This window comes from Puma concolor, chromosome E2, assembly GCF_028749965.1.
Source record: "Puma concolor isolate L17-30 chromosome E2, mPumCon1.1.hap2, whole genome shotgun sequence".
NCBI classification, from domain to species: domain Eukaryota; kingdom Metazoa; phylum Chordata; class Mammalia; order Carnivora; family Felidae; genus Puma; species Puma concolor.
Window position 1 is genome coordinate 27,479,427 of NC_141681.1, and position 26,792 is coordinate 27,506,218.

Sequence of the window (26,792 nt, forward strand, 5' to 3'; positions counted from 1 at the left end):
GTAACTCCTCGTACAAGGAGCCCTGTGATTATATGGGGCCCACCTGCTAACCCAGGAGAGGCGCCCCATCCTAGGAGTCTTTACTCGTCACACCTGCAAGTCCTTCGCCATGTAACAAAACAGATTCCCAGCTTCTGAGGATCAGGGTGTGGGCATATTTGGGAGGCTATTATTCTGTCGGCCACAGTTGTCTGCAGAACCTTCCACAGGAGTGCGTGAAGGCAGAGGAACAAGGACTTCAAACAAAACAGAGAGACAGCCAGATGTCTGGCAACAGGTTTCTGGTTAAACAACAGCTCAGACATTCTGTAGGACAGTACGCAGCCATAAAAGGAATGAACTAGATGACGTGGAAGGATGTCCGTGGTGTATATTTGAGAGAGACAGATTCCAGAAATTCAAAATTCATTTGTTCCACAAATATTTTCAATGTTTACCATGTGCCAGGAGCTGGGAACACAACAGGTCAATTAGACAGGAGGAGTTTACAGTCCCTTTCCATACGAGAATGACACCAAAATGCGGGTGTGCATGAAAAAAAAAATCTGGAAAGTAAACACTAAATTGTTAACAGTGAGCAACTCGGGAGAGGAAAAGCAGCAAGTTTTCTCTGTTTATTTGGATGAGGGAGGGAAGGAAAGGAGAAAATGGGGGAAAAAAAGAAAGCAAAAGGAAGGAGGGAAAGAAAGGCAGAGCAAAAGAACAACCTGATTCGTGTTAACTTGGAGAAGGGAAGGCACGTGGGGCACTGAGCCAAGTATCTAGCGGAGCAGAGCGTCCCTCCCTCCCCCAGCAGGAACTGGCAGCTCCTGCGGATACAATTCTTCACAGCCCTCCTATGGCACCCAGCCCTGTGCCTGTCCGCGGGAGGTGATCAGTGACATATCGTCGACAAGCCAAGTCACAAAGGGGAGCACCAGTAAAGGTGTAGATGAAGCCTAAACAGGACAAGCGAACAACCTGCCAGGGTTCATCTTTGACCCCCTATGGCAACAGGCACCTCCACGGAGCCTCAGCTCCATACCAAGATTCGTCTTCCCCCATTTGTAACTGTTTCAGCTCAGCCCCTGGGATTTTCTAGTTTATTCAAAGCAGGGGCTCTGCAGTTCGAAGAACTGGGTGGAAAGTCAAGGTCACTATTTCAGCCATGGTGGTCTCCATGATGAACTTGTGGTCTGCTACTTCTTTGCCCTGAACTGTAGCCTCCGAGCTGGCCTTTCCGCTTTCTGCATGTGTGTCTGGGGCTAGTGTTTTGCGGGGTGCAGGGAAAACGGGGGGGGGGGGGGGGGGGTGAGGCCTGGGGTCCAGGGGCCCGTGTTCCCCTGGGAAATAGTTTCAAAATCACACACCTGGCAAACGGGCTGTCCGGGAACTCAGCCCAGGAACAAACAAAACAAGCTTGTGTCTCTTCATTTTACTCTTGGTTCTCACTGTTCTAGGAAAAAGGCACTGGACTGGAGTATCTGAGACAGTCACATGTTTTACTCGGAAAACAAGGAACCTCTGATTTTCGTGGGGGAGCAGTGAGAATTATCACTTCCCTTTAGTGCTCTAAAGCATAGCCTGAAACAAGGAAAACTTCATTTCAGTTTGTTGTGTCTCCTGGAACACCTTCCTCACCCTTCTTAGACGTGTAGTTGCATAAAAGTAAAACTGCTCCCAAAGCGGAGTTGGGTTCAGCCTGCCCAGCCCTCTGAGACATGTCCCTGCCTGCTTACAGCCCTGTCCTGTCTCCTCCCAGGTCCCCCTAATGCACTTCCTGGCACTTTCCTGCCCCAGGCCCTTTGAACTTGCTATGCCCTCTGCCTGGAACACTCCTGTCCCAGATGTCCTCATATTTGTGTCTTTCCTTTAAGTCTCTGCTCCAGTGTCATCTTTTCAGGGAGCTTCCCTGACCACCCCCTTTAGAATTGCAACTCCTAACCCTGCTTAATTTTTCTCCATAGTACTTGTCACTTGCAAATAGATCACTTCTTTATTTTGCTTCTTATCTACCCTTTTTTAATGTTAAACTCCATGAGGGCAGGGAATTTTGTCTGTCTGCTAACCATTGTAAACCCACTCATAGAATAATTATTGAATCTGAATTTTTATAGAGGAGTTTTGCATTATGTATCTCAAATCTTATAAATATGTTAGTGATCCCACCCAGCTAGTCCACACCTAGAAATTTATCCCTGGGAAGTAATCACAGATGTGTGCAAAGATATAGTTAGACATGTTGCAAAAGCAAAACACTGGAAATAATAAGAGCTGACATTTAATTAGCACTTACCATGTGCCAGACCCTGTTCTAAACATTTTACGCGTATGAACTCTTGAAACCTCTATAACCAATCTGTTATTGTCTGGATCTTACAAGCCAGGAACCAGGCAGAGGGACTGAGATATAAGAAATACAGCCATGAGGGGCGCCTGGGTGGCTCAGTCGGTTGAGCATCCGACTTCGGCTCAAGTCATGACCTCACAGTCTGTGAGTTCAAGCCCCGCGTCAGGCTCTGTGCCAACAGCTCAGAGCCTGGATCCTGTTTTGAATTCTGTGTCTCCCTCTCTCTGACCCTCCCCCGTTTATGCTCTGTCTCAAAAAAAATAAATAAAGGTTTAAAAAAATTAAAAAAAAAAATACAGCCATGATTTATATGGTGTGTCTGACTCAAGACCATACTCTTAACTACTCTATGGGTTAAATGAGCTATGCTCCACCCATATTGAGGCAGTCAATGCAACCATTTAAAAGGATGGTGTTGAGGCACCTGGGGGGCTCAGATGGTTAGGCACTCAGGTCATGATCCCAGTATTGTGAGATCTAGTCCCGTGTTGGGACCGATGCTGAGCATGGAACCTGCTTCTGATTCTCTCTCTCTCCCTCTGTGCCCCTCCCCAACTCTCAAGCACACTCTCTCTGTCAAAGAAAAAAAAGAGGGAGAAAACATTTTTAAATTAAATGATGGTGTAGACAAAGTATTTTTTGGTGGGGAGAGGATGAAATTATATACAAATTATGTATTCATACACATTGTAGGGAAGAAAACGGCTTTACCAGATTCTCAAAAATGTTCAAGAATCAGGGTTGTAAAATAATTTTTCCACATACATAGATTCATGTGAATATATCTTACACATGGCTTGTCAATATTGTTTTTAACACAGTCTTTAAAAAAATTCTTTTTAGCTTCCTTCCTTCCACATAAGCTTTTCTTTTCTTGCTCCCTAGCCATGTTAACAAGCTCGAATGTCACCAAGGAAGAATCTTAAATAACTGGGAAAGATCTCTGTGATATATAGTTAACTGCAAAAGGCAGGTTTCTAAAAAAGGTGTACATTATGACCACATTTTTGGTTTTTTTTTATTTTTATTTTTTAACATTTATTTATTTTTGGGACAGAGAGAGACAGAGCATGAACGGGGGAGGGGCAGAGAGAGAGGGAGACACAGAATTGGAAACAGGCTCCAGGCTCTGAGCCATCAGCCCAGAGCCCGACGCGGGGCTCGAACTCACGGACCGCGAGATCGTGACCTGGCTGAAGTCGGATGCTTAACCGACTGCGCCACCCAGGCGCCCCAATGACCACATTTTTGTAAAAATTCGTGTGTACATATATGCACGGTAAAAGGACTCAAATAGATTATATGTTAACAGTTGTCATTTCTGGGTAATGGAATTATGAGTGATTTGATTTTTTTTTTTTAACATTTATTCATTTTTGAGAGACAGAGAGAGGCAGAGTGTGAGTGGGGGAGGGGTAGAGAGAGAGGGAGACACAGAATCTGAGGCAGGCTCCAAGCTGTTAGCACAAAGCCTGATGTGGGGCTTGAACCCACGACCTGTGAGATCATGACCTGAGCCGAGGTCAGGCGCTCAACCGACTGAGTTACCCAGGTGCCCCAGAATTACGAGTGATTTAAAATTTCTGGTTTTGTTTGTATTCTTTACAGTTTTTGTAAGAACATGAATTATTTTTGTAATTAAGAATTATTTATTTATTTAATGTTTATTTTTGAGAGAGAGAGAGAGAGAGAGAAAGCAGGAGCTGGGGAAAGGCAGAGAGAGAGGGGGGACAAAGGATCGAAAGCGGGCTCTGTGCTGACAGCAGAGAGCCTAACTTGGAGTTCGAACTCACGAACCATGAGATCATGCCCTGAACCGAAGTGGGATGCTTCACTGACTGAGCCATCCAGCCTCCCCAAGACTTTTATTTTTAAACAAAAAGACAGCTTTGGGGAAGATAATTGGGCAGTAGGTATCAAAATTTCAGTGTGCAGACCCTTTGATCTGGCAATTCTACTTCCAGGAATGGGCTCTATAGAAATCTTTGCATGGGAGTCTGGATTCAGGTCCATTGACATTCACTGCAATGTTGTGAAAATCTCTAAAAAGCCTAAAACCTTAATTGAAGATGAGTGGTTCAATAAAACATGGTATCTTCATACTAGGAAAACCACGCAGCTGTAGAAAAGAAAAAAAAAAAAAAAGCCCAAGTAGATAGATCCCTGACAAGACACGGTGCTAGATCAAAAGGGAAGTAGCAGAACGGGATGTGGAATGAGGTCCAACGTACAACGAGGACATGCACAAGAGTGTCAGGGCGCTGACACTGGAAGAAAGCCACCTGTTTGTTGAAGGTGGGTGCCTCCAGGAAGGCACCGGGAGCTGGGCTTGGGGGTGTAGGAGGTGACGGAGGAGGGGACCTTATGTTTTATTCTGGATGGTTTGACTCTTTCACAAGTCTGTATACGCATGAACACGTATTATTTATGTAATCAATTAAAAAGCACACAAACTATGAAATTGTTTTAAAGTAAAAAAGCCTCCGAACTCCAAAATGCCCCACCATTGGCTGCTCGAGGGCTCCATTTCCAAGCTGACAGCAAGTTTCGGGAAGGGCCTTGGATCTCGGTTACTCTCAGGACTAGAAACAGGCTCAGTCACTGGCAAGGGATGAATGGTTTTATAAAAGGTGGGACAGCCCTCCATACATGCTTGTGCCCCAGGCAAGAACAGTGATGGTGGGGACCTGGGGCAGCGTGGAAGCCAAGTGACAAAAGTCAAGTGGGACACTGCACAGCCAGCTGGAACACACACATGCCAGGGGAAAGGGAGAAGGGCCAAGGCGGCTTTGTTAGCCACATGGGATCATATTGTCTTGGTCCAAACCTGCTTCCTCCTGCGGCTTTCTCCAACCCGAAGGGTTATCCCATGGACTCCACTGGTCTCTCCCTCCCCCCAGTCAGTGGTTACGACACCCTCTTCACTTATTCTCTGTCCCCCCAGCTGCTCCTCTGGCCCCAGGCACCTTCACCTCTCACTCCATTAGCACAGTGGCCTCCTGACTGTGTCTTCTGTTCCCCACAGCCCTCCCTCCCTCCAGGTGTTCCTGCCTGCCTGGGGCCCAGCAGCCAGAATGGTTTTCAACCTTTGCAAAGGTAACTCAGGCCACTTCCCCCTTTCCCCGTTGCTTCTATAATTGTACCTTCGCCCTGGTCTCCAAGGCCCTGTGTGGCCTCACTTTTGACCATCTCTATAAGCGTCTCTCTGCCCATCTCTTCATCACTGCGTTCCAGCCTCACCGGAGTTCCCAGTCTCCCCCACCAGCCAGCATAGTTGGAGGTCTTGTGCCGGGCGCTACTCTAAGCACATTACACACAACCCATTTAGTGTTCCTCAAAACCCTACAGGGTAAGGAGGACTATGAGCCCATTTTACAGAGAAGGAAAGTGAGGCGCAGAGGTGAGGACCTGCCCCCAAGTTGGGCAGCAAAAAAACCGGCAGAGCAGGGATATGAACCTAGGCAGCCTCAGCCCAGAACCGAGTCCCTTCACTAGTAAATGGCCCTGCCCCAAACCACGAATGAGATAAAAACCGATCCCTTACTTACTTTGGGAAGACTTGAATTGGCTGGAGGAGCAGCCGGACTTTGCACTGCTGGTGCTGGTGGCACAGCCCACGGGACCCCCGCCCAAGCTTCCACCGTCTGAGGGACATGACTTGACCTGCGTTTGCCTGAATCTGTGATAGAACAGACCACACAGTTCTGCTTTTTTGTTGACTCTGAAGGTACTGATTCCATGAACTCAGTTCCTTTCTGTAACTCTCCACAGGGTCTGGCTGCCCGAGGGGGACCCAGCAGAGCTTCTGTTTGCAAAACTAGGGGGCCCAACGCCTATTTGGGTGCTATTTTTATTAAAACCCCATTAACTTGTTTCTATCAGAGCAATTAAGGTGTCAAGCCCTGATGTTCTGCATGGCTGTGGAGGAGGAGTTTTTTTTAAGTGAAGCTGTTTTGTTTGCAGGCAGAGAACTTTTTCTTTTCTTTAATTTTTTTAAGTTTATTTATTTTTGAGAGAGAGAGAGAGGGAGCGTGGGTGAAGGGCAGAGAAAAAGAATCCCACGCAGGCTCCGCTCTCTCAGTGCAGAGCCTGACGCAGGGCTCGAACTCGAGAACTGTGAGATAATGAACTGAGCCGAATCCGGTCAGATGCTTAACTGACTGAGCCACCCAAGCGCCCTCCAGGACTTTCTTTTCTAAAGGCGGCCCAAAGTCTCAGGCTTGTTCTTAGCCCCGAGGTTTATTTTTTTAGCTGGTAATCTGGCAGCATCTTCCATAGCTGGTCTTGAGTTAACTGGGGTTGAAGATAACGTCATTTCCCTTCTGTGTGCGGGGGAGGGGGTTGTGGATGTGCGCGCTCGCTGGGGCTTGCGGGCCTGCTTTTTGTAACTTGAAACCTGTTTAAAGGCTTCCAACCAGCTGCAGCCCTTGTTAATTCCTTTTACACCTTATAAAAGTTTAAGCACCGCCCCGCGGCCCCAGGAGGCCAAGTGTGAAGTTTCACTTGGCAGCGCTATCGAGATGCATTTCTGTCACTACCTTTGCACCTTGAAATCAACTACACCCACGTGAGCCGGCCCTGTCCTCATTCCACACGGGGTGGGTGTGGGTGTGGGTGTGGCCTGCGGTTGCGCTGCGCTCCCCATGCTTCTGCATCTTAACACAGGAGCACCTTCTGGAATTGGACGGCCTGCAATTTGACCATTCATTAATGAGCATTTCCTGGGTACAGTGTTCTGTGCTTTGTGTTTTGGGGGATTCGGTGGGTCCGGGGTGGGGTCTGAGAATTTGTATTTGTAATGCATTCAGGTGGTGCTGATGCTCTTGGCCAGGGACTACACTTTGAGAACCACGCTTTTGGATTTTGCTTACGTGTCACTCCTCCGATGCACGAACACATACTCACCCTGATTTGGGAGGGCGCTCCTGCCCTAGGTTCTTGGGCAATCTCTATGGCCTCTCCTGTACTCCTGAATGTGATGGACATTATAATGTCCCCCCCACCTCCTACCTATCAGCTCCATGCACAGGGTGGTGATCTGTTGTATTTACCTTTCAAAGGATCTGGCCCCTGCTTCCTACCCCTGCCTTCCCCCTACTTCCCTTTCCGTCACTCTCCTTCCTGCCCTCCACGTCCCTGTCAGCCAGGACTGCTTTCCTTCCTCAGGATAGGCCAAGCTACAGACCTCACCCTTTCCTGCCCCAGGACCTTGGCACTTGCTACAGGCACTGCCTGGAACATTCTTCTCTGGGCTCTTCACTTGGCAGGCTCCTCCTCATCCTTCCTCAGAGAGGCCTTTCATGAATATACATTTCAAGAAGGTCCATCCCACTATTCCCCTTCACATGCCCCTGAATTCACATGACAGATTTTGTCACAATAAGATGTAACCCTAAGCAGGACGGGTGACCATTCCACTCTCCAGTGTAGACCCAGCACCCAGCACTGGCCCAGAGCGGACCCTCATCAGAGGAGGGAATGAATGGGGTTTCTGCTCTCAGCGAAATCGACAGTGGAAGAGGCCAGAAACCAGCCAGCCATGCCCCACAGGCTCTTCTTTCTGCAAACCCCCCTTCCACCAGGCTGACCGCAGCACTTCGTTTTGAGCGAGGAGTTGGGGCAGGGACGGAGGGCAGGGGAGTTTTAGGAACAGCCAGAGTTGCAGATTAGACACGTATAATCAAATCCAGAGAGCTGCACTGTGTTCCATCAATTGAGATACCAGATTAAGCAGGCCCAGGGCCCCTGGGGCAAGATGCCACGCAAAATATCTTTTCAAAAATAGCAGCTTCCAATCTCAGGAATGAGCATGAATTGTCAAAGATGCGAGCAGTGTTTCGAAACAGAAAGAGGAGTCCTATTTATATTGCAGATAGTGGTTGTCTGACATAGGCATATCTTGGGCCAATTTCCCCAGAGGAGACGCTCCGGAGCCGTGGCGTGGGGATGTGTGTTGGAAGGGCCAGAGCCGAAGAAGAACGAGACAGCGGAACGAGACAGCGGGCGTGGGCCGGAAGGAGGGCTGTCCAGGGTTCCTACTCACTGAAGAGACAGCAGAGCAGTTAGAGTTCAATGCTCAGAATCAGCTGGGCCTGGGGGCGAGCCCTGGGCTCAGCACTTTTGCTGTGTGACAATGAGCCATTACTTAACCTCACTGAGCCGCTTTCTCAGGAAAATGAGGGGAAATAGGAATTTATCCCTCAGGGTTGTGGTGAAGAGTAAATGAGATAATGCTCACAAAGCCCGTGTCACCGTGCCTGGCACAGATTAAGTGCTCAATTAATGACAGCTACCATTAGCTACAGCATTTAAAAAATTTAAAAAATTTTTTAATTGCAGTAAAAAATATATAACATAAAATTCACCATCGGGGCGCCTGGGTGGCTCAGTCGGTTGAGCGTCCGACTTTGGTTCAGGTCATGATCTTGCTGTCCGTGAGTTCGAGCCCCGCGTCGGGCTCTGTGCTGACAGCTCAGAGCCTGGAGCCTGTTTCAGATTCTGTGTCTCCCTCTCTCTCGGACCCTCCTCCGTTCATACTTTGTCTCTCTCTGTCTCAAAAATAAATAAGCGGTAAAAAATTAAAAAAAAATTCACCATCTTAACCACTTTTAAGTGTTAGTTCAATAGTGTTATGTATATTCACACTGTTGTAAACAGATCTCTAGAACTTAAAAAAAATTTTTTTAATGTTTATTTATTTTTGAGAGAGACAGGGGGGTGGGGGGAGGGGGCAGAGAGAGAGAGACACAGAATCCAAAACAGGCTCTAGGCTCTGAGCTATCAGCACAGAGCCCGATGCAGGGCTTGAATTCACAAACCACGAAATCCTGACCTGAGCTGAATGAAGTCGGACACTTAAGTGACTGAGCCACCCAGGTGCCCTTCTAGAACTTTTTTTTTAATGTTTATTTATTTTGTGGGGGGGAGGGGCAGAGAGAGGGGGACAGAAGATCCGACAGCAGATGATACGGGGCTTAAACTCATGAAATGTGAGATCATGACCTGAGCTGAAGTTGAACACTTAACTGTCTGAGCAACCCAGGCACCCCCAGATCTCTGGAATTTTTTAATCTTGTAAAACTGAAACTCTGTGCCCTCGAACAACTCCCCATTCCTTCGCCCCCAAGCCCCTGGCAACCACCGTTGTACTTCTAAGAGTCTGACTACTTTAGATGCCTCAAGTATTTGTCTGTCTGTGACTGGCTTATTTCACTTACCACAATGGCCTCAAGGTTTATCCAGAATTCCCCTCAGAATTCCCCTCATTTTTAAGGATGAATAATATTCCACTGTATGCATATACCACATTTTGTTTATCCGTCCATCCATAGCTGGACACTTGGGCTGCTTCTAGCTCTCGGCTATTGTGAACAATACTGCAGTGAACATGAGTATGCAAAGATCTCCTTGAAATCCTGCGTTCAATTCTTTGGGGTATATGCCCAGAAGTAGGATTGTTGGATTGGATCATGTGGTAATTCATTTTTAATTTTTTGAGGAAACTTCAAACTGTTTTCCATGGTGGCTACACTATTTTTATATCCACAGCAACAGTGCACAAGATCAGAGTTCCAATTTCTCCACATCCTTGACAGCATGTTATTTTCTGGTTTTTGTTTGTTTGTTTCTTTGTTTTTGGATAGTGGCCATCCCAATGAGTGTGAGGTGGTACCTCACAGTGGTTTTGATTAGCATCTCCCTAATGATTAGTGATGTTGAGCATCTTTTCATATGCTTGGTGGCCATTTGTATGTCATCTTTAGAAAAATGTTTATGCAGTCCGTTGCCCAATTTTTGATTGGGTTGATTTACTTTTGAGTCGTAGGAGTGGGTTATATATTCTGAATGTTATATCAGATACATGATTTTCAAATATTTTCTTCCATCCTATGTCTTCCTATTCACGCTGGTGATGCTTTCCTTTGATGTGCAGAAGTGCTGAATGTCTGGTATAGTCCTATATGTCCATTTTCGCTTCTGTTGCCTGGACTTTTGGTGTCAGATTCAAGAAATCATTACCAAATCCAATGTCATGAAGATTTTCCCTATGTTTTTATTCCTACGAGTTTTATAGTTTTAGGTCTTATGTTTAGATTTTTAATCCACTTTGAGTTAAATTTTGTACATGGTGTTAGGTAAGGGTCCAGCTTCATTCTTCTGTAGGAACACTTTTATACTGAGGAATTCTATCACCTCTTTGTGGCTATTCTCCCTTCTATCAAAAAAAAGTAGGTTAAGAAATTTTCTATTCATGAAAAGATACAACAAAGAAAATTACAAGACAAGCCACAAACTGGGAGATTCTTTGCAACACAGATCACTGACGAAGGATTAATATCCAGAATAGTCCTATAGATCAGTAAGAAGACAGACAACCCCGTGGCAAAATAGGCAAGACACATAAAAAGACATTTCATAGAGGAGAAGGCATGAACGGCCAGTGAACATATATAAAGAGAAATCAACCTCATTAGTGCTGAGCAAAATGCAAATCAGCATCACAGTGAGTTATCATTTTATACCCATTAAATGCGCAAAGGTTAAGAACTCTAATAATAAGGACTCTTAAACATAGCTGATCGAAGAGCAAGTCGGTACCTTTTGGCACTATCCTGTGACATTGAGCACTCACAGAGCCTACAAGCCAGCACTTTCACTCTTAGGTGAAACTCACTCCAGTGAAACCCTCAAATAAATGACCCAGATGTGTCGTAGAGCATGCACAGTGACAATGTTTGTAATAGAAAAAAAGACAGGATGCGAGCCAGATGCCCAGTGATAAGAGAAGGCTTATGAAAATTCTGGCATGTTCCCCCAGTAGGATACCGTTCAGCAGTAAAAGGAGCTCCAATAGTGTGGTTGAAAATTCAAACATAAAACTGAGTAAAAGAGGCAAGATGCATGCAGCATGGTATTTTACAAAGTTCGAAACCAAACCAAAATACTATACTATATTCACTAGATATATACAGTGAGGGGGTAGTAAACACGAATTCCAGGATAGTGGTTACTCTGGGGTGGTCACTCCGCCATGCAGGAGAAACCTAGAAGCATTGATTATGGTCTAGACCTTAAATCAGTGGACGTTCATAGGTGTTCATGTTGTAATACTTCATAATCTAAAGAAAGGGCACATATACTCTTTTAAATGTATTTACATGTGAATATAACATGATAAAAAGTATTTCTGGGGTGCCTGGGTGGCTCAGCTGGTTGAGCAAAGGACTCTGGCTCAGGTCATGATCTCACAGTTCGTGAGTTCGAGCCCTGCATCGGACGGTCTGCTGTCAGGTGGAACCCACTTGGCATCCTCTGCTCCCCCCCATCTCTCTGCATCTCCCCTGCTGTGCTGTCTCTCAAAAATAAATAAGTTAAAAAATAAATAAATAAAAAGTATTTTTTTAGAGGGGCACCTGGCTGGCTCAGTCAATAAAGCATGTGACTCTTGATCTGAGGGTTGTGAGATGGAGCCCCACATTGAGCACGGAGACTACTTAAACAAACAAACAAAAAAACAGAAGTATTTTTTACAGCCTGTACTAGTTACTAGTTGGTCCACATGGGCCCCTTCCGCTGTAAGCTACTGCATCGCAGCTACTAGTTTAGGGAGATCTGATAGGAAACATTCCATTATTCCATCACCTACTTATTTGGGAAAGAATTTGGAGAAAGCAGATGTGTCACTGCCTTTGAAGCCTCCAAAACAAATTCTGGGCACAAAACCAGACTGGAGGCTGGAGACTGGTAAGAGACCAGGAGAGGCCCCCCCGGGGCAGGAGGAAAGACCCAGCTCCCCCACCACCCCCAGGACTGTGAGAACTGTTTAGCCCGTGCCTTCCTGCACTTTGGTCCAAGTCAGAGGACGAGTGGGTCATCAGGCAGCCATCTACCAACCATTACATTTCTAGAAAGAAACGGATGGGATCCCACTAAAGAAAGGGGTCTCAAGGAGAATACTATCAAGAAGTCACCCCTACATTAGTTCTCTTTTTTTTTTTTTTTGGCTTCCCCAAGTTAATGATCATCTCTGGGGCCTGAAGACATAGCCTTTTTCCTGAGAGATCTGTCCTGGTGCAAGTCCCCACGGAACCTTGTCACACAGCTCGTGGATGACATCAAAGGAGGGGGGTATGCTTCAGCTGTAATTAAGCAAGGCAATACAGTCATCTCTATTTAACTCAGCTACACACTGTCCTCTTGACAAATACAAATACATAACCTGACTCATTTTTTCCTATGGTTTGTTTTACTTGCAGTGGCAGAAAAGCCTTTTGAAATCACAACTGCCTTGGGGCGCCTGGGTGGCTCAGTTGGTTAAGAGTCCCACTCTTGGTTTGGCTCAAGTCATGATCTCATGGTTTGAGTGCAGAGCCTGCTTGGGATTCTCTCCCTCAATCTCTCTCTCTCTCTCTCTCTCTCTCTCTGCCCCTTCCCCACTTGCGCTGTCTTTGTCTCTCTCAAAAAATAAACTTAAAAAATTTAAAAAAAATCACAACAGTCTATGGAGATAGTAGTCTTTCAAAATGGAGTGAGATTTTCAACTTTTATTAATGTCTTTTAAAAATTCCTTAGGGGCTCCTGGGTGGCTCAGTCGGTTGAGCGTCTGACTTCGGCTCAGGTCATGATCTCACAGCTCGTGAGTTTGAGTCCCGTGTCGGGCTCTGTGCTGACAGCTCAGAGCCTGGAGCCTGCTTTGGATTCTGTGCCTCTCTCTCTCTCTCTCTTTCTCTCTCTGCCCCTCCCCCACTTGCGCTTGCTTGCTCTGTCTCAAAGATAAACATTAAAAAAAATTTTTTTAAATAAAAATTCCTTAAAAATTGGAGAACTTAATTTTCCTTGCTGGCCATACACAAACATGATGCATCATGTTATATGGACAGCTCCCCCTAAAAATCTTTGAAATGATGTAGACAGTCAGCCCGTAACATCCTCTGAAATGTTGATCAAGGTCTGGGCTGGCTCAAAACCTGAGAAAACCTTTCCTGGACTTCTCGGTTATTTGAAAAGAGGCACATTACTTAATATTTACCTGGAGTCTTGGGGGCACCTGTGCGGCTCAGTTTAAGCGTCAGACTCCTGGTTTCAGCTCAGATCATGAACTCGCAGTTTCATGAGCTCGAGCCCCACGTCAGGCTCTGTGCTGGCAGCATGGATCCTGCTTGGGATTCTTTCTCTCTCCCTCTCTCTCTCTGACGCTCCCACACTTGCACTGTCTCTGTCTCTCTCAGAGAAAAGCAATTTATCTGGAATCTTGGGTAAAGAAGTGAACATGAAATGCTAAGTTAGAGAGTAACAGTGTCTTTTGAGTTTTTTCAATGTTTTGCTCCAGAGACAAAGCCAAGTCCTCTTGTTCCCATTAAGATAAGACCACCCTCTGGAACAACCGTTCATCTCTCCCATCCGATGACTCTGACAAATGCCTTTTAGTCCTGGTTTCTATCTCCAGTCTTCAAGCATCAACACGTATCTTTGCCACTTTCGCTTCAATAAATCTCCCCTCCCTGCTCTGACCTGTCTCCCTGGTTACATTTGAATCCATATTCCTTAGCTGCTCATTTGGTTTTCTACACCCAAAGAAAAGAAACTGTCCTCGGGGAAGAATTTCCATTGCACAAAGGGAGTCACTGACATTGTGTAGGAACCAAATAAACTGTCTCAAGGGTGACATGGGAGCAGAGAATGTCACAAAGACTTAAAACTCTGGGCTTTTTTTTTTTTTTTTTTTAATTGGCCTTAGGTGGGAGAGGTTTGCAAGGATTAGCTGGTTCTGTGCTTTCCCGTTATGGATTCTGAAACACTAGCAGTTCCCAGGCACTATTTTCAGAGCTGTCCTGACACTTGTTAATAATGTTGGTGTATAAGGCTGTGCTCTTTTTAAACTCCTTTAGATACAAAGAAAATTAGCTAGTATGTGCCAGAAGGGAAAGGGGAGAAAATCCTGTTCTTGCTGTCAGAGAGAGAATGCTAAAAGCTGTAAGTAAAACTAAAGAGGCCTTTTCCCATCAGATTCAAATATTGGGGAGTGAAGTTTTCAGGTGAAAAGCAAATACTCTGCTTTCTTGATGAACTTACTGGCAGCTTGCTCCTGGGCAGGGCCTAACATGCCCCTAGTTGGGCCCAGTTACTTACATCAATGCAAAGAAACATTTCTAATAAGATAAACTCCTGAAATTAATGTAGGGAAGTCTGATGGTTTTTGGCTTTCAAAAATGATTGCCCCTAAATGCAACATAGGATTTTAAATTGCATTCTGGAACAGGAAAAGGACATTAATGGAAAATCTCGTGAAATCTCAAGAAAACCAATGGTTTAGTTAACAGAGTTTAATAAATGTACCATGGTTATGTAAGATGCTGGGGAAAGCTGTGTGAAGGATATCGGGCAACTTTCTATACTAGCTTTACGACTGTTGTGTAAATCTAGAACTACTCCCAAATAAAAGGGTTTAATGAAATGATGCCCCTTTAGTTGACTTGTCTCTGATCTCTGAAGAGCAGACACACAAAGGAGACCTCTGGCTTCTGGGGACAGCCTCCTCTGTACCTTCCCTTAGACTACAGCACGGGCAACCAGAGAGCATACTGGGAAGGGGAATGCTGGTGTCCTAAGTGAGGCTGCGAGACAAGTAAGCAGTGTCTCAAAAATGAGCTCAAACAGAAGCAGGCTGGGTCACCTTTGTTAATCATCTGCTCTTAGTAGGCAAGGCTTACCCTTGATGCATATCCATTTTATTCACTATTCATTAAGGATGAGGGGGTTTATTTTTCATTCAAAATAGTAACATCAAGAGTTAGCAAGAGAACTCCAAATTCAGACACTTTTCCTTAGGTATGGGGTACTGAATTGTCTTTTAGAAATTATTTGTGTGTATCCGATATAAAAAATTTGTTTATTTTACCCATACTAGATAAGGACTATAAAATTAAGGTTCTTGGAGTTAAGTATGTATCCTACCTTTTGTTCAACAAAGTTACTAAAGGATACGTTTTTCTCTCTTTTTTTAATGTTTATTTTTGAGAGATTGAGAGAGAGAGTGCACTCGCGCAGAGGGGCAGAGAGGGGGACAGAGGATCTGAGGCAGGCTCGTCATTGACAGAGTAGCTTCAGTGCAGTGAGCCAGATGTAGGGCTCAAACCCATGAACCACGAGATCATGACCTGAGCTGAAGTCAGAGCCTCAACTGACTGAGCCACATAGGTGCCCCTAGATTTTTCTCTTAAACACAGATATCCACTTTCAGAAACACACATACAGCCTCTGCGTAGTTATTTCCTTTTGCTAAGATGTGTAAAATATTATATTTGTATTTAAGCATTACTGTTTCAAGCATAAAGATGAAAACGCCCTTCTGGGGTTTCTTGAAGGATAGTGGAACAGAAGAGAACACATTTGCTCATTCAAAATAGTGATATCCTGAGTTAGCAACAGAACTCCAAATTCAGACACTTTTCTTTAGGTTTGGGGTATGGAATTGTCTTTTAGAAATTATTTCTGTGTGTATCCAATATCTGTGTATACCAGATCACTGGGATTAAGTGATCTTTTTAACAAAAGGATGGTGGAGTGGCCTTTTTCTTGGAGGGTTTTGAGCTGAAAGTGAACAAGATGGGATTTATTTTTGAATAAGACCATTCTGGCTGCTGTGGAGCTAAGCCTTAAGATGGGGGGCGGGGAGGGTGGCTGCAGGGAGGCAGTAGGGAGGCAACCACAACCATCCAGGCAAGACTGGAGGTGGGGAAGAGGTTGGTCAGATTCTGCAGGTGATTTGAAGGCAGACCCAAAAGCGGTAAGTAAGGGAGGGCCAAGAAGGCACCTAGGTTTTTGTCCTGTGTAATAGGGAGGGATGATGATGTCAGAAATGGAGAAGAGAAAAATTATAGGAGGAGCAGACTGAGTCAGATTAGCTCAGTTTCAGCCATGTTAGGTCAGATGTTGACACAGCAAGGTCAAGTGGGTGGCTGGATGCAAATCTACAGTTGGAGGGAGGGGTCTGAGCTGGAGATCAAACTTGGGGTAGTCAACAGCACACAGATGGTATTTAAAGCTTGAGATGCGACGAGATGCCCTCCGAAGTGGGAATGGCGAGGAGAGACCCAAGGACTGAGCCTAGGGCTGTCTCAAGTTCGGAGGTCGAGGAGAGCAGGAGGAACGGACCCAGGAGACCAAGACTTGCCCCACTTCTCTGACAGCCCAGGTCATCCCAGGGAGAAACCTGAAAATGATGACGTCTTTATAAGTCATGAAGTCCAGAGTTACCTGGTAACAGCCTTAAGGGGAAAGGGTACACGTATCCCCCCTTGATTTTAAGAGCAATTTGGTACTTGAGTTGTTTGTTGACTCATTTGGAAAAATTCACCTCTTTGAAGGGACCAAAGAGTGATCCAAAAGCCTGATTTGGGGAGGACTGCAGGGGGACAGGGGTAGTAATTGACAGGCTTGAAGGCAGACTTGTAACTGGAAATAGGATTCAAAAGCTACTTGTAATCTATTCAAAATTTAAAACGGAATGAATTCTGCACATTGCATACCCACGTATTCCAGGCATGTGGCTCCTGTGCATTTTTTTTCCCCAATAAGAGAAAAAAATGGCAGCAGCCTGAGGACTGACTTTAAACACAAAGCTATCTGTGAAAACAGTGAATCCCAAAATTGAATAATATACTTTTCTCACTCTATGAATCATCTCTGGGGCCCTGGCTAGATGTAAATGCTGTGCTCGCCACGAGGTCCTACCTTTCTGGGACCCATCTCATTCCTACAGGGAATGTAGCTCATACTCTTGAGTCAGGTGCAAACAAAAGAGCAGCCACGGAAACACGGATTTAGTAGGGCATTGTTGTGGAATATGATCACAGACAAAATTCTCTGACAGCTCTGTCTGATTGTCTGTAGTACTCGAGTTACAGAAACAGTTACTTGTACAGAATGTATTCATGTGCTAAGTGGGTCATTTATTTAGCACCAAAATCAAATTATAAAAACATCGGTTCCATCTTAAAACATGCATTTCAAAAGCTGTTCTGGCATTCCAAGTTTGCATCGAGACATCTGCACAATCTGAATACCCAAACCCCTCTATGATTTCTAATGACAAAGACCATTCTCAGTCGTTATGGGAAGCTGGTGTGCAGACAACTGCCCGTCAGATGGTGTCCCCCAGGGAACGATGTTTCTTACTCAGCCCGAGGTTTCTGCCTTCATCCCCAGGAAGAGTTTTGAGCTTGCTTAAACATGCTTAAACACATTCTCGGTAAACGGTCAGGAATCCTGTAGGTCATAATGCCGCAAAATTGACCAAAGAGGAAGAACATAGTCAAGGTCTCCTGCCACTTACATTTGCCATGTTCAGCTTCTCAAACAGGGCTCTTCCTAACCAGCAATCCTAAAGTCCAGCTTTCAAAATAAGACGGCTTGGTTAACACCCTTTAATAACTACTATGCAGCTGCAAATGACTCCTGACAGCTTTTCTAGGGAGGGAATGGATTGCTGGGCGGGTGGCTCTAAAGATCTCAAGGCGAAAGACAAGCTCAGGTTAACCATTTCCCCTCCAGGCTGACCACAGAGTTTTGTGAAGCCCCGTCCCCAAAGCCCTGACTGCAGAGGAGGAGAGCAATGCTTTCTCTTTAGTAAAAGCCCTACCATTCATCTGTCTTATCATTTTCCTTCTTTATTCTTGGCAACTGTTTCTGGAAATTGGGGGGACTCCTCTCAGGTAAGACGCAGGAGACATTCACAAGTAAGGCCAGCATCCTGGAGGTGCTGTCCTCAGAGCAGCCATAAGGAAGATGCAGCAGTTAAGTTCAAGAGAACATTTGTGGGCAGATGGCCCATTTGTACCTGTCCTTTGGAGCAGCGAAAGTGGACATCGGAGGGTGTCACACTCCCGGATATAAAGGATCCCAGTTCCAATTGTATTATGATGCATGTGGTAACTGTATTTTACAAAAGACTTTGGTTTCTCCCCGGCTATGGGTCAGCAGGGTGGGAGAGTCTTATAAGCCATACAGGCCAGGGACTTCCTGCACCGCGTCCTTTCCCAAACAGATGGCACCGCTCCCGACACTGTCGTGGGAAATAAGCCATGACATGGCCCTTTACAAGGTCAACGAGGATCTATCAAGGACACACAGAGCAGTAACTCCACAAGGAGCAATTCTGTGTTCTTCTGACCTTCAGTCTTCCATATCCGTGAATTTTCTCTTCTTATAGTTCTGAACGAGGTTGGAAGCTGTGATCTGAGAAGCCTGCCCCTTCTCCCAACACTGAAAGTCATTCAGTCCTTTCTGCCCTGTTTGAAATAAGCCCCTCTCCATCTCGTCCAGCCTGGCTACCAATGCCGAAGTGTCTTCATTGTAAGTGTTCTGGGAAGAGTCCATAATGCGGCGGAAACGTCCAATGAATGTCTGAAGAAGGAATGAGTGAGAAAAATCAGATCCATTTTTCCCTGAACATTTAAATGTCATGAAGGGCAAAAGTTTGGTCTAGGACTCAGTCAGAAGGAGGTCTCAGGTGACTTTATCACTCGAGGAAGTGATTTCACATTGCCATGCCTCAATTTCCTCATCTGTGAAATGGACGGTTATGAATATCCAACAGGTTGTTATGGTAGCCAATGAAGGAATACATGTAGGACATCTAGCAACTGGCTGGCAAGAGTAATCTGCTCAAAAAGCGCTACCCATTAATTTGAGCCCTGCATTAGGTTCTGCGCTGACAGTACGGAGCCTGCTTGGGATTCTCTCTCTTCCTCTCTTTCTGCCCCTCCCCACCCCCCACCAAAAACATTAAAAAAATTAAAACAAAAAAAAAGGGTTACCCATTATTGTTATTACTAACAAAGGCCACAATAATGTACTGTGACACGCACAGATAAGTTTGGACCAGAAGACTCCTAATCTAATTGAGTGCATTTTATATCTTTTTCAGTGTGAGAGCAGGATAGAGACACAAATGACTGAGGGTTGTCATTTTACCACAGGGCCCTGAGACCAAGCCACAAGCCCCTGCCTCAGTTTCTTCAATTGCCTCATGGAGTTATCACCTTACCGATGGGCAGCTTTATAGAACTTGAAAGCAGTGATGGAAAAAGGAAAAATATAACTCACTAACAAAGGGCACTGTTCCAATTCAAGGACATGTCCTGGAGACACTGTCAGACAAATAAATGGACTTTCCCTATTTTTAGCTTTCTGCTCAAAAGAGTTTCATAAGCTCAAACTGTCTCTAGTCTATGTATTGATTTCCTTATCTCAGTGGATGGCAACAATGTTTTTCTTTACTATTTACATCAAAAACCATTCCAGTACATGTTAGGCCAAACAACCCTTGAGCCTGATGGAGGGTGTCTATATAGTCTAGGGAGGAAACGTGTCTTCAGCTGAAGTTCTTATAAAGCTAGAAATGAGGAAGTAAAATAAGAGGTAGAAAGGGTAGCTTCTCCTAATATTAGCAAAAAAACCCCAATTATGGGGGTGCCTGGGTGGTTCAGTCAGTTAAGTATCTGACTGGCTCAGGTCATGATATCACGGTTTGTGGGTTCAAGCCCTACATCGGTCTCTGTGCTGACAGTTCAGCGCCTGGAGCCTGCTTTGGATTCTGTGTCTCCCTCTCTCTCTGCCCCTCCTCCGCTCAGGCTCTGTCTCTCTCAAAAATAAATAAACATAAAAAAAGTAATGATTATGAGACGTTAAAATAAGGTTATGTCGTAAAGGATAGTAATATGGGTATAACATTGTTTTGTCCGTGGAAAACAACAGTAATAGTTACCATTTGTTAAATGGCACCACCTAATCTCACTACGATGCAATAATTTTGGCACTATTGTTATCTCCATTTAACAGGTGAAAAATGGAAGCCTATAGAGGTCACGCAGTTCGTACATAGCAGAGCCATGATTTAGCCCCAGAGCAAGGGACGGGAACAAATAACACATGTACTCCTGACGGGAGCCCTCAGACCAGTCTTGGGGCTGGGCTGGGCTGGTGTATTTAAGTGCCTGTCACCTATAGTCAACCATCATCTCTCTTATTTCCAGGCCTTCCTGTGGCCCCAACTCTTAACAAACAAATATGAAGAGCTACAGACAAGTCATTTTTTTTAAGTCATTTTTAAGTAAATATATAATTGGCAAATGCAGTCTAACTGTAGGCCGCTGTGGAATAACGAATAAACTGAGCCGTATACATGATACACTCCCTGGGTAAGGGTGGAGGCTGGTGGCTCCTAAGGTGTGTGTGGTGCCATAGGGTTTTCACATCAATTACTTGCCTGCAGGAGAGACTGGGAGATGTCTGCATTCTCTGGACTGTCAAAATGCAGGAGTTGGGAGCCAAACCCATAGAAATGCGGCCCCAGTTTGTGGAGGTCCACCACGTTGGCATCGGCGCTGAACACGGTCCTCCAACCTTGCTGGTAGATCTTGGGAAGGTCCACAGAAAGGATCCGCCGCTTGTGGTCAAAAAGTCCCTTTGCCAGCCACAGGGGGAGTTCGAGCTTTGAGCCCTGCATCACACAGGAATGTAGGTTTTATTTTTTTTTTAATTTTTTTTTTTTCAACGTTTATTTATTTATTTTTTGGGACAGAGAGAGACAGAGCATGAACGTGGGAGGGGCAGAGAGAGAGGGAGACACAGAATCGGAAACAGGCTCCAGGCTCTGAGCCATCAGCCCAGAGCCTGACGCGGGGCTCGAACTCACGGACCGCGAGATCGTGACCTGGCTGAAATCGGACGCTTAACCGACTGCGCCACCCAGGCGCCCCAGGAATGTAGGTTTTAAAAGCAAATAGCGTAATAAATGTGTGTGGCAATACACAGAAATACAGGTTGCCCGAGCAGGCATCTGCTGCCTGTTCTGTTTGGGGGCGTGGCTCCCAAAAGCAGAAGAAGGTTGTGACTTGAAGAGATGAACTGCATGGGCTGAAGTTTTACATCATAATGGAATGGTGAGAACAACGGTTTTTGTTCAACAGAAGCACAGTACGGAACAAAAATGTGGTACAAAGGGGAAGTTTTCTAACTCACATAAATAAAAACTTCCAATTGCAGATACTTCAGAAGTATAATAAATATTTCTGGGGGTGCCTGGGTGGCTCAGTTGGTTGAGCATCTGACTTCGGCTCAGGTCATGATCTTGTGGCTCGATGAGTTCAAGCCCCACGTCAGGCTCTGTGCTGGCAGCACACAGCCTGGAGCCTCCTTCAGGTCCTATGTCTCCGTCTCTCTCTGCCCCTCCGCCGCTCACACTCTCTCTCTCTCAAAAATCAATGAACATTAGAAAAATACAAAAATAAGCATTTCTGCTTTCTTTAAATATTCCATACCTGTTCCTCATACGCACTCACTGGAGGCCTACTACGCACTAAGCACCACCAGGTACTGGGCAATATATGGAAAAACAGCATCAGCCTGAGCTCAGGCCACAGCCCCTCTCCATCCCACTTCACAGCTTCAGAGAGGACAGTAAAGATACACATCTCTCTATATTTTTAAAGCCTTAACAGAACTGGAAAATATAATGAGGTGGCCATGACAGACCAGAAATGAAGAGAAATATCCAAAAAAAAAAAAAAAAAAAAAAAAGGCCAAATATAACTGAGTTGAAGGCATCTGCAGACAGAAAGTGTGCAGAAAGTTAACACAGCAAGCCTCAGACCGCCCTCCTTAGAGGGGCCTGCCTGCAGAGTTGATCCTTGGTGGGTGTCCTGGAACTTGGGTTTCAGGAGGGTTCCCACTCTTCTCAGAGTGGATAGGAGTGCCTCACTGTGCTTATGCAGTTTGCACAAACAATGTGGCTTATGCTGAATACCTGCTTTCCTTCTGGGAGTCTGGAATCTTGGAATGTGTTCGGTAGAATGCCTGTGTAACTAGCCCTCAGTACGACCATGGGTACTGAGTCTCTAATGAGTTCCCAGGTACACATATTTCACCCATGCTGTCATAATGCGTTACTGGATATTCCAGTGCATCCTGTGCGACTTCGCCCGGATGGACGGGGCTCTGGGAAGCTTGTGTCCAGCTTCTTGCAAACTTCATCACACACACCCTTTTTCCCTTTGCTGTTTTTGCTCTGTATCCTTTTACTGTATTAAAATTTAAACATTAATATGACTAGATGCTGAGTCCTACGTGTTCTCTTAGTGAATCATCAAACCTGGGGCTGGTCTTGGGGACCCCTTGAACAAACCGAAATGGAAAGTTTATCACTAGAAGACACAGACTAAGGAAATCTTGAAGGGAGAATGAAAATGATCCCAGAAAGAAATATGGAAACGCAGGACACAAACTAAATAGTAGGAAGGAAAAAAACCCCACAAATATATCAATAATTACATTAAATGTAAACAAATTAAATACAACTGAAAAACTGTCAAACTGAAAAAAAACAAAACCTAACCATACACTGCTTAAAAGACACATATTTGAAGTATAAAGACACAGGTTGAAAAAAATGCCATAAAAATAGTAATCAAAAGAGAGAAGCAGACTTGAGATAAAACAGACATTTGACAATAATAAAAGGGTCATTATATCCACAAGAAAAAGACAGATACTTGTCTAAACTGAGAGAAGTAAAAGGAGAACTGGATGAATCTATAGGCACAGTGGAAAACTTTGGTCTATCTCTCTAGATAAATGAGGAGCAGGAAAAAAAATATCAGTAGGAATATAGAAGATCTCAGCAAAGCAAACAGCAAACTTGACCTAACTTCCAATATTTACCACACACCGTGACTTCAGAATACACATCTGGCCAAGTGCATATGGAATGGTTAAGATGATCTTATGCTGCAGTATAAAGCAAGCCTTAACTTACAAAAGACTGAAATCATTCAGGCTATGTTCTCTGACCCTGGTGGAAAGAATTAAGCTAGAAATCAAAACCAAAAAAGATGAAGAGCTAAATCCTAATATATGTGGAACTAAGCACTGGTCTTCTGAATAACCCATGAGTCAAAGAAGAACTCACAATAGAAATTAGAAATTATTTTGAACACATGGATATGAAAATAAAATACAACAAATCAAAACTTGTGGAACGCATTGAAGCTGTGCTCAGAGGAAATGTATTGCTAAAAACATGCATAAGGGAAGGTTGAAAAATCACTGACCTGGGTACCCAGCTCAAACAGCACAGGCAGGGTTGGGGGGAGTGGGGGTAACAATAGAAAATTAAGTCCAAAGAAGGTAGAAGGAAAGAATAACTTAACGACCTAGAAAACAACAGTACAAAAGAGGAAACTGACAGAGCCCTAAATTAGTTCTTTTAAAAGAACTAATACAATTGATCAATTCCTAGCAAGACTAACGAAGAAAGGGAGCATAATTTCTCCATATCAAGAATAAAAACCAAGACATCAATATAAATCCTACAGATGTAAAAAAGATAGTAAAAGGATATTTTGAACATTACACCACTACCTTTGAAAATTCAGATGAAATTGTCAAATTCCTAGAGGAGAAAACAATGTACCAAGAGTAACACAGGAAGAAAATAGCAAGTCTGAATAGTCGTTTATCTCTGAATGACATTAAATGTTGTCATTACAAAGCTTCCCGCACAAATCTCCCACAAAGAGGGGCGCCTGGGTGGCGCGGTCGGTTAAGCCTCCGACTTCAGCCAGGTCACGATCTCGCGCTCCGTGAGTTCGAGCCCCGCGTCGGGCTCTGGGCTGATGGCTCAGAGCCTGGAGCCTGTTTCCGATTCTGTGTCTCCCTCTCTCTCTGCCCCTCCCCCGTTCATGCTCTGTCTCTCTCTGTCCCAAAAATAAATAAAACGTTGAAAAAAAAAAATTAAAAAAAAAAAAAACAAATCTCCCACAAAGAATTCCAAATACTTTATGTAGACACTCTACCCTCAAATAAGTACAGTATAAGTCCTATTCCTTAAGTGAGACTGTGCATAATGACTCCTTCCCAAAGAGAACAGTATGGAAAGGTGGAAAAAGGAGTAACTTCATAGTGAAGAATCCTGACAAACACTACCCCAGCTGGGTGCTCGAGGCTCTTATCAATGTGATAAGTCATGCTAACAGTCTGTGCCCTTGATATGATGTGACCTCTGTGATCCTCCTCAAAACCTATCACTGCAGTCTAACCACAGGAAAAGTTCAGACAGGGTGCCCGGGTGGCTCAGTCCCTTAAGCATCCGACTTCCCCTCAGGTCACGATCTCACGGTTCATGAATTTAAGCCCTGCATCAGGCTTCCCGCTAACAGCTTAAAGCCTGCTTGGGATTTTCTCTCTCTCTGCCCCTCCTCTGCTTGTGCTGTCTCAAAATAAATAAATAAATAAATAAATAAATAAATAAATAAATAAATGTAAGTAAACAAACTTAAAAACAACAACAACAACAACAACAACAACAACAACAACACATCAGACAAATCCCAACTGAGGGACATTCTACAAATTACCTGACCAGCACTCCACAGAACCACCATGGTCCTCAAAAACAAGGAAAGTCTCGGGGCGCCTGGGTGGCGCAGTCGGTTAAGCATCCGACTTCAGCCAGGTCACGATCTTGCGCTCCGTGAGTTCGAGCCCCGCGTCGGGCTCTGGGCTGATGGCTCAGAGCCTGGAGCCTGTTTCCGATTCTGTGTCTCCCTCTCTCTCTGCCCCTCCCCCGTTCATGCTCTGTCTCTCTCTGTCCCAAAAATAAATAAATGTTGAAAAAAAAAATTTAAAAAAAAAAACAAGGAAAGTCTAATAAACTGTCACAGCCAAGAGCAGCCTAATTAGAAATGCAATGTGGTAAACTGGATGGACATTAGGGGGAAGGAAGGCAATATGAATAAAGTACCGGCAGTGCGTCTCTGTTTACCAATGTGTAAAAGGACAAAAATCCTTACCTGTTATAACGAAAAGTCAATAAATAATGTCTTAATTTTTTTTAAATCAAGAAAATAAGCTTAAGACTATTATTTAAAAACACAGGGGTAAATCTTAAGGATACTATTTTCTTTTTTTTTTTTTTTTTAATTTTTTTTCAACGTTTATTTATTTTTGGGACAGAGAGAGACAGAGCATGAATGGGGGAGGGGTAGAGAGAGAGGGAGACATAGAATCGGAAACAGGCTCCAGGCTCTGAGCCATCAGCCCAGAGCCTGACGCGGGGCTCGAACTCACAGACCGCGAGATCGTGACCTGGCTGAAGCCGGACGCTTAACCGACTGCGCCACCCAGGCGCCCCGAGGATACTATTTTTATTTTCTTTTTAGTGAGAGAGAGCAGGCGAGCAGGGGAGAGGGGCAGGAGAGAGAATCCCAAGCAGGTTCCACGCTCAGCTTGGAGCCCAATATGGGCCTTGATCCCATGAGACTGGGATCACGACCTGAGCCAAAATCGAGAGACCGAGCCTCGGCCGACTGAGCCACCCAGGCGTCCCTTTAACTATTTAAAAAGTGGACAGACCAGTGATCAGAAACCCCGATCCTTAAGTAGTCAGTAGTAACCAATCCTTAAGCTTTCAACATATTGGGGGGGTGAGGGGAGACACTGCTCACTTTGGGCAGTTTCAAAAACGAAACCAGCGGCCTGACGACCTAAGATAAATTTAGTTTCACACTGGGGGCGAAGGCTAAAAAAACGCTTCAGAGAACTGAGACCCGAGACCCACCAATACAACTCCTTAAAGCGTAGGGCCGGGCTTCCCCCTAAAACGACAAATCCCGCGGGGCAGCGCGCCCGCGATGCGGGGCCCAAGGCCGCGAGGCACACTGGGAATTGCAGTCTTTCTCGGGGGAATCTGTCCCTAAATGCTTACCTGAGGAATCGTATGGTCAGTCTCGGCACCTCCGCTCCGCTCCAGGAAGAAAGCCCCGAGGCGAGGCATGGGGGTCTCTGTGCGAACCGGGAGCTTCTCGTGGGACATCAGGATGTCGTCCAGCGACAGAAAGTTCTCCTCAGGCCCGAGTGCACCCGACTCCACCCGGAAATAAGCCTCGGACATGGCGGCGGCGGCGGCTTCAACTTCTCCGCTTCCACTCGTGTGAGGCTAGGAGTCCGGGATGTAAAAAGCAGGAGAAAGCGGAGGCGGGCCCGGGTTGTGAAGGGTAAGGAGGTCGCTGCGACAGCTAGCCGGAATTGAAATTTTTCCCGCGCCGGGGACGCGCCAGACTGGAGCAGTCGATCCAAGAGGTCGGCCCAGGCAGAAGCAATAGACAGTCTGCGGACTTGGTCCCACGTGATCAGGGGCGGGGCGCATTAGGAACCGCGCTCGAGATTTCCACCTGCAGGGTGTAAGCTGGATGTGGGCACCTTAACAAGGAGCTGGAAATGCCCGTTGAAGTTGCTGGATGCATCTGTACTAGATTGTGTTCATGTGGCCCTTTATATGTTTATATGAAATTAAAAACGCTTTGCAACACGTTTGGGGGCTTATAAAAAGACATTACTGTGGCCTCCGTCTCAGGCCTGATCAAGTCAGACCTGTTTACTGTAGTTTTGTCACTGTATCTGTTAA

General features: G+C 45.2%; 1 protein-coding gene across 1 annotated transcript; it reads right to left on the minus strand.

The window, feature by feature from the left end:
• Positions 1-17,259: 17,259 nt before the first annotated feature.
• GINS3 (GINS complex subunit 3) lies at positions 17,260-26,551 on the minus strand. The gene is made up of 3 exons (XM_025920796.2): positions 26,094-26,551; positions 20,598-20,831; positions 17,260-18,733 (listed from the first exon to the last, which is right to left on the minus strand). Exons 1-3 carry the CDS (start codon positions 26,277-26,279, stop codon positions 18,503-18,505), a joined length of 651 nt encoding a protein of 216 aa, XP_025776581.1. The 5' UTR covers positions 26,280-26,551; the 3' UTR covers positions 17,260-18,502.
• Positions 26,552-26,792: the final 241 nt, after the last annotated feature.